At 36.1% G+C, this 17,697-nt stretch overlaps 1 protein-coding gene across 3 annotated transcripts; it reads left to right on the forward strand.

Moving 5' to 3' along the window:
- The first annotated feature begins 632 nt into the window (after nucleotides 1-632).
- On the forward strand, nucleotides 633-17,483 carry LOC114750635 (GPCR-type G protein 1). Of its 3 annotated transcripts, none has more exons than XM_028939227.1 (14): nucleotides 633-1,149; nucleotides 2,423-2,523; nucleotides 3,791-3,898; nucleotides 4,017-4,137; nucleotides 4,901-5,030; nucleotides 5,203-5,281; nucleotides 5,815-5,903; nucleotides 12,015-12,107; nucleotides 13,316-13,342; nucleotides 13,442-13,528; nucleotides 14,336-14,407; nucleotides 15,354-15,484; nucleotides 17,185-17,336; nucleotides 17,468-17,483. In XM_028939227.1, coding segments are annotated over exons 1-14 (1,407 nt in total). In that variant the 5' UTR covers nucleotides 633-934; the 3' UTR covers nucleotides 17,470-17,483. The 3 variants fall into 3 exon arrangements, with proteins under 3 accessions (XP_028795060.1, XP_028795061.1, XP_028795062.1); XM_028939228.1 differs by having other exon boundaries at nucleotides 5,206-5,281; XM_028939229.1 differs by lacking the exon at nucleotides 13,316-13,342.
- Nucleotides 17,484-17,697: the final 214 nt, after the last annotated feature.

The raw sequence follows: 17,697 nt of genomic DNA on the forward strand, positions 1-17,697 counted from the left end.
TTTTTAAAAAATATAACTGTAATTTAAATTTTTTAAAAATATAGACTTTTTAACAGGTTTCAAGTCAGGCTCAAGTTGAAGAATAAGCTTGTAACATGCCACAAGCCAGGCTCAGACCGATAGGCTACAAAACAGGCCTGGCCTATTTTCACCCTTACTAACAAGAGTATTTTGGGACGAACAATATTTATTTATTACAAATAACTAACTTAACTAATTCTACTAAAAAAAATAACTTAATTAATTTTCTTAATATTTGCAAACTAGTTATTTAGTTTTTATATCAAAGACTATAAGTAGTAATATTTTTTATATTTGGTATTTTTTTTGACAACTTATATGTTGTATAATCCATCTTTACATTAGTCATCATTAATAGATAATAGATTATAGGGATTAATATTTATGATTGAGAAAAACTGATAAGAGTCAACAATATATAAAATCAATTTTTGGTCAAAAAACAATAAAATCAATTATATCAAGATCATAGAAACAAAGATATGTGTGTCCACCTTTTCTTTTCTTTAATTTTTTTCCCGGGTTTTGTTATCTCGTCTTGGGAGCATAGACGAGGCGTTTTAAGGACAAAGTGGGAGGAAGAAGCAACATGGTAAGGCTTGGTGGGGGGTTGAGAAAGCAAGGGGGCAAAAACAGAAGAGGGCAGCGGACCGCAGCGGAGAGAAAAGGAAAAGGAGAGAAGCCTAGCTCGGGTTGTTTTAGTCTCATTGCCAGTTCTCCCCGAGGTCCTGGGGCAATGGTTGAATTAATCCAATGAATGGATGAATCATTCTTCTCGCATACCTCCCAAATCGAAGTCCCAGTGCTTTCGACTTTGAAGCTCCAAGAGCTTACTCCTGTGACAGTCGCTTTTGATTAGAATCTGAGAGTAGTTGCTGAATCCAAACCGCACGAGACTCAAAAACTACCGAAGATGGGTTGGGGAAGGGCAATGTATGAAGGAGCCGTGGTGCTGGGATCTCTTTGTTTACTTGGTTGGGCTGGTCTCTGGTTCTTGAACCGTCGTCTCTACAAAGAGTACGAAGAGAAACGAGCGCTGGTGCAGATCATTTTCAGCGTCGTCTTCGCCTTCTCCTGCAATCTCCTCCAGCTTGTCCTCTTTGAGATCATTCCCATCCTTTCCAAAGAGTAAGCTTCTCAAATTACACTTCTGGTTCACTTTTAGAATCTGCCTATTTCAAGAATTCTGAGATTTATGCTTCTTGTTCATCTCTAGCTTTACTTTCATCGGATCAAATGTTTGTTAGCTAAAGAGACGATATTGGATGCACATGCAAGCGAGAGTTAGGACGCTAATTTCTTTTAGGCCTCGCATACTTAGACAACTATAGAAAATACACAAGCGATTTCACTCCCTATTGCGTCCAATGGATTCACATTTGGCTCAAATCGGGTGTTCTTTTGAATATTGTAACAAGTTTCTATGTATAACTCCGCTGTCTCATTTCATTGACGTTGGAGCAATGGGAGATGCTTGTTGTACGGGACTGTGTCATCCTACTCTAACTGGGGATTGCCTTTCATTTTTCCTTTCATGCTGGTATTTCTTGCTCACCTAATTAGTTACCCTTGGATTTCTACTATCATAACCATAGATCTCCCAGCATTTGTCTCGTTCAGGACATTATTGTGTGAAAATAATGATGACAACCTTGTTTCTAGCCTATGTAAACAAATCTTGATACCAAGGTGATTGAAGTGATATACACACCCTGCAGTCCGCAAACAACTGATATTCTAGTGAAGAGCTGATAAGCAAGTCAGGAATTATGTACGTCTACTCACCAACTTGAGGGGGAGTGTTGGAATTAGGGCTCTAAGGCCCAGAGATACAGACCAATAGTTTCTTAGTTTAAGCACTTTATTATCTAAAAGTATTTTTTTATATCTACATGGAAGTAAATCAGATTAGATGTAATCATTATTTCTGACTTGTTTAGATTTTCCTAGTTTGTCTTGGGTATTAAGTGCCCTGCATGTGTACCCTTTTGTTAATTGTATCGGAAGGGAAAATGTATTTGAATTCTATGTATATTTCTGAAGGTAAGAAGAGTACATGTATGGGAATCAGATTTCCTTTTCAAGATAGCGAGAAATCTGATTCCATTAAATAGGATTGATTACAGATAATCTCTCACAATTATTGACCGAGATTCTAGGTCCTAGAGAAGGAAATGATAGCAGATTTGGGGATATGATTGCAACGGCTAGTAGATAGGTCTTTGATTCTAAGAAATTCGATAAGATTGAGGAGCTGAGATACTATTACTCAGCTGCTCATCGGTTAACTTTCATTAGCTGGTCATATCGGCCTTGCTGTATAGGCTTGATTTGCTGAAAATGATATATGACAATAAAATTTCCACGATCTAATGGAATTTGAATTTCTTTATGAATGTAGGGCTAGAGTTGTGAACTGGAAGGTGGACTTTTTCTGTTTGATCTTATTACTGGTCTTCATGCTGCCCTATTATCATTGCTACTTGATGCTCTGCAACAGTGGTAAGCCAAACTTCACTTTCTTTACTAATATGTATGTAGTCCTCTGATACTATGAAAGATGGTGGTTTGAATTTTCACCACCTGTCATACGTTGAAACGTAGAACTTCTAAAAGTATTGTTGATGGCACCCATCCAAGTTCTAGTTATGTATTAAAAGAATCAATTCAGTAAGAGATAAAGTTTTCTGCTACTGTACAATATATGTTAGACTTATGGTTGCCATGCTCAACTACTAGTTACATAAGCTTATCGCAATTGCCTGTCCATTAGATGGCTGTTTCTTTCCTTCAATTGGTTTTGTGTGAACTTTACTCTTTCTGGACATTGCTTGATTAGGCAAGTGACCAGTTTTTGATGTCTTCATCCTTATTGATACTGGCTTTCTTCCATTCATCATGTTCTATCCTAACTTTTTAATTCAGCCACGTTCCTATCTTTCTTGGACTCTTCATTTTATTAAGAACTTAGAGGTAGTGGCATTTCTGATAAGTTCCTGTTGGAACTATCAAATTCTTTTCACTTTCTAATTGCTCCGATAGTATAGTTTTGGATTTTTTTTTTCGGGACATTTCACATGTTTATTTCAGTCCTTGGATTTTCTTGGATATGTCATTTTCTAATTTTTTTAATGGTAATCTTTAACACCACCCAAAAAAATAAAAGATCCCTTCAATATAACCAGGTGCTTCAAAAAATTTTCTTTTTATCTTATTTTAATCAGTTTGCATGAAGTAGTTATGTTATTGACTGTTGCAACATTTTGATAGATTTATTAGGCTCTCCCTGCTAAACACTAACAAGATGGAATATTGTCGAGTTGAGAGAAAATCCTTATGGCATTTCCATTTTAATGTCTAGGAGGGCTGAATTGAAGCATGTCTCATTTCATTTCCCTTTGTTGTAATGCATCCTTAAGATGCTCTGCTATCAAGGTTTTCAAGGGAATCACTCTACGGAAATGGCAGAGGTTTACTATTATTATGTACTTTGGTGATGGTACCTGTGGCTTTTGCTTTTTGCTTTTTCCCCATGTTATTTTTTAATAGGAGCCCCCTCTTCCAGGGCCGGGGCAGGGATCTGTAGTTCTGTACCTCTTCCTGTTTGTTTTTATAATTTCTTCTTTCTTTCATATGCAAGATAATAGCGGAGTTAATTGTATAGGTACCTATGGTTTATGAGCTGTAGCATTTGAGCAATGGAATGCTACTTATAAGCTCTTTAAGAGGGACTTTGTTGTCCATGAGTATGCCTTTATTTAATTTTCAGGTGTAAGGAAGGAACGGGCAGCACTTGGAGCTATATTGTTCTTGCTGGCTTTTCTGTATGCCTTTTGGCGCATGGGCATTCACTTTCCAATGCCATCACCTGATAAAGGTGCTTGCTTACTCCATCAGGATTATGTCTCTGCACAGTCTCTCACTTTCTTATTCCTTGTTGGATCATCATAAAAACTTTGAAATATTGCTGATCATTTCTAGTTGTTACTTGTTAGGTTTCTTCACTATGCCCCAACTGGTCAGTAGAATTGGGGTGATTGGTGTTACAGTTATGGCTGTTCTGTCTGGTTTCGGTGCTGTGAACTTGCCCTACAGTTATTTATCACTTTTTATCAGGTAATTACTTAATTTCTCATTTTATGTGTATGTTTTTCCTTATTCCTCCTAGTGAATTCTTATTTTATTAAGCAAAATCAGCTTCAGTATATAATCGAACCAATTTATTGAGATGTTTTGGTTTCAGACTTGTCCCTTCCTGTTACTATCGTTATCTGCATTTCTCCATTTGGTTTATGGGCTCATAATTCGGTCAGTGGTATGATGTGCTATTGTCAAAAAGTCAGGGAAAGAATTGGAAAGAATAGGAAGACGAGGAGAGATGAAGAGGAGAAGAGAAGCAAAGAGAGAAGAGAGAGAGAGAGAGAGAGAGAGAGAGAGAGAGAGTTTCACTGAATAATACTCTTGACAATCAGATTAAGCATGAGAACCTTAGTTACAGCTTTCCCTTATATGGGTTCTGTCCCATACCTGACAGACTTGTGTGTGTATTATAAGTAATAGACTCATATCCCAACAGACTTAACTACCTATATTCTTATATTTATTACTGCTTACGCATCATGGTATCTCTCGTCTGAATATTCAAAGAAATATCTTTCTGATTTTTCTGTATTTTCGAGGGCTTCTAAACCCAATCATCACCATAATCATTCTTAGCATGTTAGATGTTAGATGTTAGAGGATATTTTGTGCTCTCTTTAACTATTACAAGTTCTCTTCATAGAAAATTAGTAAGATTCACAGATTCACCATGTATTATGCTATTGTTAATTATTATATGTTCATTTGCTTGTTGATATAACACATTTCTATTAATTAGAGAGATTGAGGAAGCAGAGATTAAAGGCTTGGAGAGACAACTGATGCAGTCAATTGAGACTTGTATTTCAAAGAAAAAGAAAATTATACTTTGTCAGATGGAGATGGAGAGCAGCCAAGGATCTGAGGAGGTTTATATTTTCTTCTGCTAGCTTTCTGTTCTAGTTTTTTTAGGTCAACTATTGAGGTTTCAAATGTTTTTTTCCTCCTCCACTTCTCTTTTAGTCTCTGTTTGAAAACCTTTATTAATTCCGTTTCTTTTAATCTCATTCCTTGTAACTGATCTAAACTTGTTTGTAGCAGAAGTTAAATGCCAGATCCTTTGTAAAACGTATAGTTGGCACAGTCATTCGATCTGTGCAGGAGGATCAAAAGGAGCAAGGTCGGTGTTTTTCACTCTTAAAATGACATTTTGAAGCTTTCCTCTCTTAAATCTATATTACGGGAAACCAGTGTTGCAGACAATTACTGTTGTTAACAGCTTGCAATTAGACTATGACCAAGTCATGGTTTTCATAACTTTAGCACAACAGATTTTTTTTTTTTTTTTTGGTTTTTTTTTGTTTTTGAAAGTCATATAATTACCTTTCGTTGCTATTTAAGGCTTAGAGACTTAAAATCATTTATAATACCCTATTCATTAGTACATGATGGTGCATCTTATGTTTTAGTTACCTGGCCCATCATTGATGATGGGCCATTGAAGAATTTGAGAAGTATAGAAGACTAGCAGGAAAATTAAACTATCTTGTTGTGACTCATTCTGATACTGCATACTCTGTTTGGGTGCTTATTGTATAGAATAAATCCTTTCTCATCAGAAAGGAGCTCCTGGTTGTAGTTTATTGTATAGAAATCGTGGGCCCAGTAATATGTAGTACCCTGTGATTTCTTATAATTTTGTTATGTGTGAAGATATCAAAGGCATGGAAGCAGAAGTACAAGCTTTAGAGGAGCTTTCAAAGCAATTATTCTTGGAGATTTATGAACTTCGCCAAGCCAAGGTTTGCTTTCAGTATTGTCTTCTTTAACTTTCAACATGCACTTTCAAAGCATGTTTGCTAATTTATGTTTGGATGTTATGCTGCTGGGGCTTTAGTTATTATTTGGAATTTGATGAACCAAGTTGCACCATTGATCCTCGAATTTCACATTAATTTGGTAAAACAAAACTAAAAGAGTTTTGCCTTTCAAAGGCTTTTCTTTGAAGAATTCTGGAATCTTCAACTTTACTCCCTTGATCACATGCCATTGAAAGAAATACTAGATTAACTGAAATTGCATTGTTGGGTGATTCTTTTTCTTGTTTTCAATGTGAAATTAGTGTGGGTCTGATACGACCCTGTTCAAATGCTCAACAAACCAGAAAAACAAACCCAGCAATAAAGATACTGAACAGCAATAAATGAGGAAAATCCTTAGGCTTTGATATTGATATTCCAGAATTGAATCAAAGATACAGTGAGCTTCCCTGATTCAAGCCAAAGCCCTATTTCCCTTAATACCCGAAAATATCACGGTCACACTAACAACAAAAGACACTGGAAATACAATGATAATACACTAACTCAGCAACCCCCCCTGGGCTTTCGAGAGGCCAGGCCTCTCCTTACAGTTCGGTCCCAAAACTCAAAACTTCCCCCCTTCTCTCATTACAAGCATTATATTTCCCAAAAGTAGTCCTACCCCCAGCTGTAGGACTTAGACTCAAAATATTAGTAGTTGGTTGCACAGTAGAGTTGTTCCCCATTTTCTGGAACTCTAGAATAATCCCTTGGTTGTTTACCAAATTTCCTCCTATAAGTCTTTTCAAAACCAGCGGTAATAGCAGCTATATCAGGGTCCTGTGTGTTGAATGGAGTCTAAGGAGTGAGCTGCACTATTCATGCTAGATGAATTGTGTGGCTTGTTAGGGCTTTATACATGGATGCAATGTGGAAATTTCCTGTGGAAGTTGTCACCTAGTTACTGTAGGGTCTGCATGATTGACTTGCGCTGCCTTAGATAATACTGAAATTCATATTGGTTGTACTACAATGGAACGAATGGCTCAACATCTGCTTTGTCTTATAATGTGTTATTTTGTAGAATTCACTAAGATTTGGCATTTTAGAGGTTTTGTTTTGAATTTAACTGGCTTAAGCTAATAGGCTTAATTTGCGTTGGCGCAAGTAATTGTTTGCATCTGCGAAATCTAGTGTCTTATAATCTAAAACCCCTTCTGCTCACCGCAAAAAATAAACCTTTGACTTTTAATCCATATCTATATACGAACTTTCTACAAGTGACCAATCTTGATTCTATCCCTCTTCACTAGTGGTAAGAGAAACAAATCAAGCCTGTTATCTTCTTTCTTCTCGGTTCTTTCTCTGCTTCTTTTGTGTTGGATCTCTTTAGTAGTTGTTGTAGCTAGAATCTATTTTTTCCATCCTATTTGTTGCTTTCTTTTTTCAATATTTATGTTGATCTGTTTGATTTCTTCTCCATTTCTTCTATATTTCTGAGCTGTACTAGTCGGTGGTGGTAATGAATTATTATTATTATTATTATCACTATTATTTTGATGATGATGATGATTATCATTTTTGTTGTCCTCATCGTCATCATCTTTGTTATTATTATTAATGTATAATATAAAATCTATATCAGGTTGCATTTCGTAAGGTGTGAATAGTGGGGCTCACTTGGATGCTTTATGTGCACGGGAAAATGTACATATCTAGTCACTATTTTGATGATGATGATGATGTTGTCGATGATTATCACTGTTGTTGTCCTCGTTGTCATAATCTTTGTCATTATTATCAATGTAAGATATAAAATCTATATCAAGTTGCACTTCGTAAGGTATGAATAGTGTGGCTAACTTGGATACTTTGTGTGCACGGGAAAAAATGTATCTAGACACTATTATGACTGATGTTATTGTCGTTAAATTTTTACCTAAGAACTTCAATCAATAATCTCACTTCTGTTATGTAAAACGTAGAAAATATTATTATTGAATCCTTAGATATCATTGCACCAACATCTCCCATTTATCCTCACAGGAGCCTCCTAACCAACCGTCTTTTCCATGTAACAATACTCTTCCCTAAAGTTGATCCTTGTCGTGAAGGATCATTACAGGTTCAAGAATTTAGAGGTTTAATTGGACAGAGCAAAAATCTAGAAGTGGCAACCTTAGGCCTCTGAATGCACCAAGGCTATTGGAACCAAGAGTTCACTTTGCTGCATGAGTTGTATAGGCCCCTTTTATTCCTTTTGTCAATGTTCAAGATCCCCCATTCACGCCCAAGGTGAATCTGATAGAGCCCGAACAGAAATAATGGAAAAATAACACTGAATCTGAATTTACTCACAATAATCTTCCTCCAAGAAGAGAAAGAAGCTACAACAGTAAGAAAACACACTGAAATAGAAGCATAAATAATGAAGAAAGACTATCTTGCTCCGCCCCCCACTAGCATTTGAGAGGCCAGAGCTCTCCTCACTCCTCTCAAACAACAAAATGAGTCCTACCCTTCCATCATCCACTTACAGCTAATATAAGCCCAAAAAGTGAGTCACACAATCCCCAATACACTCCTTTCTAGGTCAGACCCACAGCACACCTAAATCACTCCTATACATAGGAACTTTCTCTAAAATAGTAGGAAGTTTTTGGTCGACGCCTTGGACATTCAAAATGTGGCTTTCCTCTTTCTTGTATCCTCCTAGTTTTTCTTTCAAGCTTTGACCAGTGAAAGCAACTCTATCAGAATCCAAAGTGCTTTTGTATCTAGTCCAACAAAAGAATAGGCCTTCTAACATTTGCAGGCTACTAGAATAAAGGACCTCTGTGCTTTACTGAATTTGATGATGCCTAACATACTAGGCTGGTTCCATCTGCCACGTTGTCCTGGCCTACCTTGTTGCTGTACATGGCCTTTAGTATCTTCTTGGTTGAGTCCAAGACAATGGAAAGCAATTGTTTGACCCACCCTCTACAAGTACAAAACATCTTAGATGATACTTTTGGCTGTAATTAGCTTTATGCCTTGCTTCCCCTGGTGATCCATGTCTTTTCCTCTAACTCAATCTTACTTTGAGGTTGCCTAATGTGATATTTGGCAGTCTGATCATATGGATATTGGGAAAAAGGCGAGAAATGAGGGAAATGTTTAATACCTCATTGAAGAAGCAGTCGTAGTGAACTTCCTAAATGATCTCTCCGCACAATGATCTTTCTAATTTCTATTTTCCCGCTTCTGTAAAGTGCAGGTTCCTCTTGGTTAGAAAAGTGCCACTAGAGCCATCTCACATGTAGCAAGGGTTAGGTGGGATGTGAGTAGAAGTTAAGGGTTCTAATCCTCCTAATGTAACCTTGAAGGGAAAAACGAAAGAAAACAGAAGTCTAACTTCTTAGGGCTTCCATAGGCATCCTTCATTTATTCCTTCACTTGGGTGCTTGCAGTTGAGGAAGCTAGCCTTATTTATGAGCCCAATCATGTAATAGCTTCCTTGACCCAGTATCTTTACTGAAAACTAAGACTCATAACCCACTAAATCAAAGGATTGGATTGTCATTCCAATGATTGTCTTGAATTTGACTAGAAAGGCCCCGTTATGCATGGTGAGAAATGGCTTGCTAGTTTGATGCTTTGATGGTCTGCCATTATCCCATTCAAAATTTGGTGGCTTGCTAGCACTCAAAAGACCCTTGAAGAAGTAGCAATGGTGGAAACCTAATACAAATTTTGGTTATTTGCTAATTCGAAACCTGTGGAAGCTTTTTTGGTGAAGGTCTAGCCTTGAGGTGACCTGTGGAAGTTCTTGGTTCATGCTGTAGAGCTATTGTTTGCTGAAATGCCCGAGCTGCTTATAAACACTGCTTGGTGGCGTGATAGTGATAGGGACTTAGTAGTATGGGATACCAAGTCTCACATTGAGTAGAATGGAATGCTCAATAGGGTATTTAGGTGGGTTAGTTCTCCCACCTCAACAGCTAGCTCTGGGGGTAAGGTTTAGGTAACCATATATTGGTATAAGAGTTGGGTTGATGATGATTTCGGAGAGGGCTACTCATAGAGGGTCTTCGTCAATAGGATGCCGAGTGAAGTGCCATGCTGTATAGCTTCCAAGGCTTTTTTGGATGTTGTTCTCTTTGAATCATCTAAAAGAGTGACTGTTGGTTGATACAACTTCAAGAATGTTGTCACTAAAGCTTAGGTTGGGTTGATGTGATGACGAGCTAGAGCGGGTGGGTAGAGCAATCTTGGGTTGATGTGATAATGAGCTAGAGCGGGTGGGTAAAGCAATCTTTTGGCCTCTATTAGGCGCCTTTTGGTTAATATTTCCTTCATCATCTTTAAATTTATTTGTGATTGCTCCAAGCTCTTAAGGAATGATGTCTTCTTTCCCTTCCTTAGGTTCTCCTTCAATCACATATTCTCTATCTTCTTCACTACAGTGAGAATCATGTAGGCCTTGTTACCAGCTTTGACCTCTTAGCTTCCTGCAAAAGCAACATATATAGCAATTGGAGTTGTTGGAAAATATTCCTTGCAATCAAAATGATGTTTCATCTCATCTGTCTCTGTTGCGTTCTTTATTTCCTTAATCACATTGTTTTCCTCCTCCTCTTTAAAGTAGATCTGGGTATTCTGCTCAGTTCTTCCCACTTGTTCATTATCTTGCTTCTTAACTAACTAATCTTCTGAATGATTCCTAATTAATTACTAATTCCCAGGTAATAAGTTCAGATTTCAATTTCATTCCAATTCCTGAATGAATTCAAATCTATTCCTACTTGGAACTTGGATGTCTTGTCACTTGATCTTAGTGATAGGAACGCTTGATTTGAAGCTTTTGTTGTAGTTGTAATTGGTGTTATTACGTGGGGCAACTTATTGTTGAAGGGCATAGAAATGCTACATAATGTGAATTTGGAATCATGAAATCCTTTAACTTTGACATGTTAACCATTTATGAGCTTGGTATTATGTTCTAATGATGGTTGGAGTTATTATGAGTGGAGTTTTTCACACACACACGCACAGAGTTTGCAGATGCCGATAATGGGCTTGGCCCACAGCAACCACGCTGTTGCTCCTTTAGGAAGATTCTATCATTATTAATATCTGATCATAATCTGATTCTGCCATTTGTAGATATTATTATTTAGGATATTCCTCAGATATAATTAGATTAGAATCTGATTTGATTTAATGAGTGTGACCTTAGCCTTTGGCTATATGTACAAGTTCATGAAGCCAATAGAATTGAAGTAGAGACTCAACTAATCTGCAAATTAGATGGTATCCGAGCCATGATGATCCTTAGCTCCAAGTCGGCCAGTACAAGGTGTTCAATGCTGAGACACAAAATGAGATAGATGACCTATACTAGTTCCTTGCGCACCAGAATGTCTCATGCTGGTTCTTCTCAGCCCTTTGCCGCCAAAGACTTGTCCTCCCTCATCACGAGTCACAAACTTGATGGTGATAATTACTTGCAATGGTATCAGTTGTGTTCATTTGAGATTGATCGCCACTTTATCTCAGAAAGAAATGAAGCAAAGGTAGTTGATGTGTTATATGTACCTTCTGGAGCTCAGGTCCTTGATTTACTGACAAACTTCCAAGTGAAGTGCTTGAGACACTCAGTGGAAAGCTGGGCATAGTGAACGTATACATCCCAGCTTGAGTGTGAGTGTTGAACAGTGCTTCTCAAACAGAAAAGGAGTCAGCATTGTATTTCTAGGGCGTTGAGTTGTTATTTATTGTTTATCTTATTTTTATTATCAGCTTTTATCCATTTATTATTCTTAAGTCAGTTATGCTTTGAGGGTTTGGCCAGATTTAACCTAGATTTTATTATCCTTTAGGCTGGGAGGCTGGCTTGTTGCCTCTGATATCTATATATGTACCAAAATATCAAAACAAAGCATACAACTGAGAAACAAAATTGAACTCAGCCGTTTACATAAATTTTATATAGACTTGAACTTATTTGACGTGGATGTTCGAGGAAATTCTATTGTCCACTCACTGGAATATTTTATATGGCTGAGTATTGTTAAACTTATATTTCATTCTCAAGTCTGCTTATTAGGAAAACTTGTCATTTTGCAGGAAGCTGCCGCTTATTCTCGAACTTGGAGGGGGCACTTGCAGAATCTACTTGGCTATGCTTGTTCTGTGTATTGTGTATATAAAATGATCAAGGTATTGTGACATGGGATGGCAAGGGTAATTTTTATCTATTGACTAAGTTTAGGGGTTCTTGGAGCAAGCAATGGTTGATAATTGATAGATATTGGTAATTCAGGGTATTGATGGTTTGAGAGCTATAGCATGTGGTCTGATGGGATAAGTCAGAATATGTTATGGAATAATAATAAATGAATAACAGAAATAACAGAATGGGTCGTTATAGGAATGTGAGATGGTTAGAAGTCTTATTGCCTATAAATAGATGTTAAGTACCCCATTAAGGCAGATTATGAATGATATAGGTTACTCCTCTGTTCTTATTTATAAGTCACTTTCAACATGTTTCACATAGACTAAGAAAAGCCTTAAGTTTTATTAACTCGTTTAAAATTCAACAACTTTCCAACTTTAGCCCTATTTAATATACATTATACCTTATGTAAACAAAGTCAACACAATAATAAATGGAGAGTAAAATTGTATATCCACACAAAAAATTTCTGTCAGTGCTCTATAAATAGGACCAAAAAATGTCTTTTCTCTTTGCCCTATAAATAGGACTAGAGGAGTAGTATGTTGCCTACTTCTCTCTCGTCCCTTCTATTTCTCTCTCTCATATCCTCTCTTCCCTATTTCTCTTTCCCTTTCTCTTTTATTCCAATACCACAACAGAATGTCTCATCGTAATTTGTTAATAGTACTCATATAACTTGCCATTCATAGAAAAGAAGCATTACGTCCCCTTAATTAGACATTCTGCAGCTTATTGTCCAAGTTTTCGGGCAAATTCCCAATCATAGCATGATCAAGATTCTTTTCTTTTATTAATTCTACGAGGAGATGTCAGGTGTTAGGATAATACCCACTAATCGCTAAATAACATGAATGAAAGCCCAAATAGACTTTATGACTTGTGATAAGAAGTATTAAAAATTTAGGAACGTCTTAAAAGCTAAGAAAGATTTAGGAAAGTCTTGAAAGCTAAGAAAGAGTTCCCCTGTTAAGTAGTATTAATGATCTAGAAAAGGTTGACAGAGGATGGCTAAGCATCTGGTTTTATTATAGTGTTTTGTGTTGATAAAATCTATCTGGCAAGGATAATAATGATTTTAGATTGATGATTTTTATTAAAAACTTGAGATTTTTTTCTTCTCTTTCATCATAGTTCACTTTGACTTGGCTGATTGATTGGATCTCTTTTTTTTTTCCCCCCCCTCCAGTCATTGCAAAGTGTTGTTTTCAAGCAGGTATCTCTTTTCCGGAAGTAATTCCTAAGATTTAGCTTTTTCTCTAGATGTTAAGATTCCCTAATTACCATCATTTGCAATAATCCGATCCTATTGCAGGATGGTTCTGTTGATCCTGTAACAAGGACAATTAGTATATTCTTACAGTTCTTTGACATCGGAATCAATGCTGCCTTATTATCACAGGTTAGAGTCCTGTCGCATGCCATCCTTTTGAGTTTTTCTGGAATCGGTTAGTGGTCATCTTAATCTGGCGCAGACACCTAATGCTTGTTTATCTTAAAATGTGGTCAATTTTGTTTTGTAAAGCATCTAGGAAAAGTCATGTTAAGATAAGGTTGTGCTTATACAATTTGAAAGTCTGCTGTGAACCTATTCGTTGTAGTTTTTGAACTTTCTGTATTCAGTTTTCACTTTTCACTATCAGTTGACCTTCACTAACGTGAGCTTGCTTCAAGGTCCTTTGTGACGTCTTAAATGATGAGGCAGGTTTGCTTTTCACCTTTTCATTCACGTACTAGACCTCATTGATGACTAGGAAATTCATAAATCAAAATGATGCTTTACATTTATGTCAATGCTTGGTATAAATACTGCTCTAATAGTTTCATTTGTGCTAGTGCTTAACTGCCAAATAAAAAAATGGTACCATTTACTTTTATTCCTTAAGCTTTTCAATCATGTGCCACTTCTTAAATCCATCATTCGAATGTTTTCAAGGAATGTATTCCAAGTTTTCTACATCTCATTAGTGACTCACTGTTTATCTTTGGTTTTGAATTATGCTATGAGCAGTTCCCTTATAATATTAGATATTTTTCTGCTTGCTTTTAGCAAGATTCGGAACACTGGCAAGTTCTTGAAAGTTGACATTGTCAAATTTTCTAGTTTCTTCGCAGTTTGCCCTTGTGTGTGTGTGATGACAACTTGTCAAGTTTATGTTGTTAACATGGTTTGAGGCTACAATTTAGTAATTTTGTTTTTCTTTTACAGTACATTTCCTTACTGTTCATTGGAATGTTGATTGTCATATCGGTGCGTGGATTCTTAACAAATCTAATGAAGGTATTCCTGCAGCTTTACATTGCCTTTATTTTTCCCTTTGATGTTTGCTGAAATAAGTTATAAAATGATGTTTTGATTTTAGTTCTGGTGAAGTGAATCATGAATATGAATTTTTGTCCCATTGATACCTCAGCTTTGATACTATAGGGAGAGCTAGAGTCAAGGAGGAAAAGAAAGGACCAAGTCAATATTATTGGAAGACTCAATATTATTATATAAAAGTAGAAAAGCTAGATATTGTTACGGAACTATTTATTGATGTGATTATTATCTTTTTATTTCAAAAATTAATCTCTCTCTTTTTTTCTTTTTTTTTCAGTTTCTATATGATTAACATGGTATTTTTATGCAAATGCATGGAATTGAGGCTATGTTATGGACTCAACCTCTATATTAATATGATGTTCTCTCCAATATATTATCACGTAATGAACTCATACCCTTTACTTTTGGGACACTACATTTAACCATTTTCCTAACTCGTATTTTTTGGATCACGATGCTTGGAATTCATTACTGAGATCCTCACCTCCCCAACTCCCTGAGCTAGTCTTGGGCAGCAGCATCATTTAATCTTGAAACAGGGTGGAGAATCACACAAAGAAAGCTAATTTGTTGTCAAAGGAGTGCCACCATTAATGGGATTTAATAAGGGTTTAGTTTGGTCTTATAATGTAATTTCAGCTCTGTGAATAGAAAATCATATTGTAGCATTGCAAAAAATATTCACATCGCAGAATTTTCTTTTGACCGGGAGGATCACCTCTCCTGTTATTGCACTGTTCTCTCTTTTCATTAGCAACTTTTTTGTAAAGGACTGTTTTACCCAAAAAGCATGTAAGGAAATGTTATTGGAAAACCAAAATAACAGTGAAGTAATAGTTTGTTGTGGTGACTTCTTATGTAGCTTGTTTATTTATTTTTGTAATGTTTTGTCTGTATGCAGTTCTTTTTTGCTGTTTCCCGTGTTGGAAGTGGATCTTCAAGCAATGTAGTCCTGTTTCTGTCTGAGATAATGGGAATGTATTTTGTATCGTCTATTCTTTTAATCAGGAAAAGCTTGGCAACTGAATACAGGTATTTGTAGAAATCTGCGTTAGAATATGATTTTCATATTTGAATTCTGTATTAAGGCATTTATGTCAGTTTTTTTTTTTTTTGGGTTCCCTCATATAAAATCAATGTTATGAAGACTGAACTGGTGATTAAATTTGTTGAGGTATTGGTTTGTGGTTCATCAGTCAGGTTAAACTAATCATAATTAAATTAATATATTTTTAATTTTATATTGCTTATTTTAAATCAGAAAGATAGAAATGATGACATAAATATCAAAATTAAAATTATAATAATTCAACAACAATAAATTAAAAAAATAAAAATGAATGAAGATGAGGAAAAGTATAATGGAAAAGCAATAAATATATAAATGAATTATATTTTGTATTTTATAGAGTATAACTTTTTTATTATATCAAGAGGGTTTGATTGTAGACCTTAACTCACACATCTCTTCACCTTTATCACCTGACTTAGTCTCAGTTAGCTATATAATGCAGTATTTTATAATTTCATATCTATTAATCATTCTGCTTATTAGTAGCCTTAGCTCTGCTCCACACAAAGCCTCTCTTGGTGGTTTTAACCTGTGGCTTATAGGTGATTGTCCATTCATTAGTGAGTTTGTGCAAACTACAACTTGGAAAACATGAAACATGAAGGCTGCTGCATTTCTTCTTTTTTTTTCCCCATTTTAAATCCTGATTGTTTTCTTCTGATTGTATATTCTTCCTCCCCCTCCTCGTTTCTTCTATTATAATGACCCTGTCTATTTTCCCCCTATTTCTTGTCTCTTATTTTCTTTTCTATTCTCTATAATTTCGTAATCCCCCTTTTTTAGATCTTGATTAGTCCAGGTCTTGGTTGCATCTTTTCATATCTTCTTCTTGGTTCTGGTTAGGTTTTGTCTATGGTTGTTCTCAATCTTTTCCCCACCTTTTAATCGAAGGGAAAGAAAATGAACATTGAGCTGCCTAGCGCATTAATTGGTCCAGTTTTGTTAGTTTTTCCATGTTCATGGCTGATTTGACTGGTTTTTAATAATTTTTTTTTTTCACCGTCTGCTTTGAACTGGAGCATGCATTGACCAACTGGTTTGTGGGTTAAAATAGAACATTGTGTAAAAATGTTGAGGGGTCCAATAGGTTGGTACTACTTCTCTTTTGGTATATCTCTTATTTTGCCCCTCTTCTCTCGCGGCATCATAGTAAGATTAAACCGTATACCTTCCCTCAAACTTCAAACCCTACTCTTGCCTGAAAAAGACCAATAAAAACCTCTTTGGTCTTACTGTGAATTATTGAGTAACAGGAGTTGTGCTTGTTGAGCTTCTCATTTTCATCCTTGTTTGTATTGGAACACCAATTCTCAAACTCCTTGAAATAGCTTGAAAATGTGAATGGAACGGTGTATTCTTAGGTTACGATTTATCTCAACTTCATGAAGTTCTGCCTACGGGTATTATTAGGCTAAAGTTGGTGATGGTATGATGATTGCTTCTTATTTTATTGCACACTTGACTGACCTGTTTCAATCATGTGAAACTGAACTTATGTTATAGTGTTGGAAAACCATGGTCAGTATTAGAATGCCAGTAGATGAAATTATGGGACTTGAGGCTTGTGTCACATTTCTTGGCTGATCCAATTCTGGAATGTCCAGAATTATTAGCTGTAAAGTCTTAACCATTTTAATGCCTGGTCTGACTTTCTTGGCAGGATAATTATTACAGAGGTATTGGGTGGTGATATTCAATTTGACTTTTATCACCGGTGGTTTGATGCCATTTTTGTTGCCAGTGCGTTCCTTTCGTTGCTTTTACTGTCTGCGCATTATACATCCCGCCAAACTGATAAACACCCAATTGACTGTGAGTAATTGCACATTTATTAATTAAGCCATCAGCTACTTTTCTGATTTTATTCTTGCACGCGCTATATATCTAGTAAGTTACTAGAGCAATGCATCGTTTACTGATGGCTCTCTTATTTGTCTGGACAGGAAGCATACAACCTGTTTGCCTGTACAGGGTCAAAGGCCAACGAAGGTACAATACTAGGCCCCTGAACTTTTAGGTTGATATCCCAAGGAATTAGGGAGGAAAATCAGAAAATAAATACTAAGATGCTTTAATATCCTACCCGATATCTTCCCCCTAGAAAGATATAACTAATCTTAATTATTTACAAACATATCAAGTTGGTCTAACCGCATCATATGTGCATTAGATT

The sequence above is a fragment of the Neltuma alba genome, unplaced genomic scaffold (assembly GCF_004799145.2).
Source record: "Neltuma alba isolate B1F8T4 unplaced genomic scaffold, ASM479914v2 tig00006581_pilon, whole genome shotgun sequence".
Classification (NCBI taxonomy): Eukaryota; Viridiplantae; Streptophyta; class Magnoliopsida; order Fabales; family Fabaceae; genus Neltuma; species Neltuma alba.

Bases quoted from the DNA above. Each gene is read 5' to 3' on its own strand.
- LOC114750635 (XM_028939227.1), top strand. From the start codon at position 935: ATGGGTTGGGGAAGGGCAATGTATGAAGGAGCCGTGGTGCTGGGATCT. The intron at 1,150-2,422 runs GTAAGCTTCTCA...TTATGAATGTAG, and splicing joins ATTCCCATCCTTTCCAAAGA to GGCTAGAGTTGTGAACTGGA. The intron at 12,108-13,315 runs GTATTGTGACAT...CCCCCCCTCCAG, and splicing joins GTGTATATAAAATGATCAAG to TCATTGCAAAGTGTTGTTTT.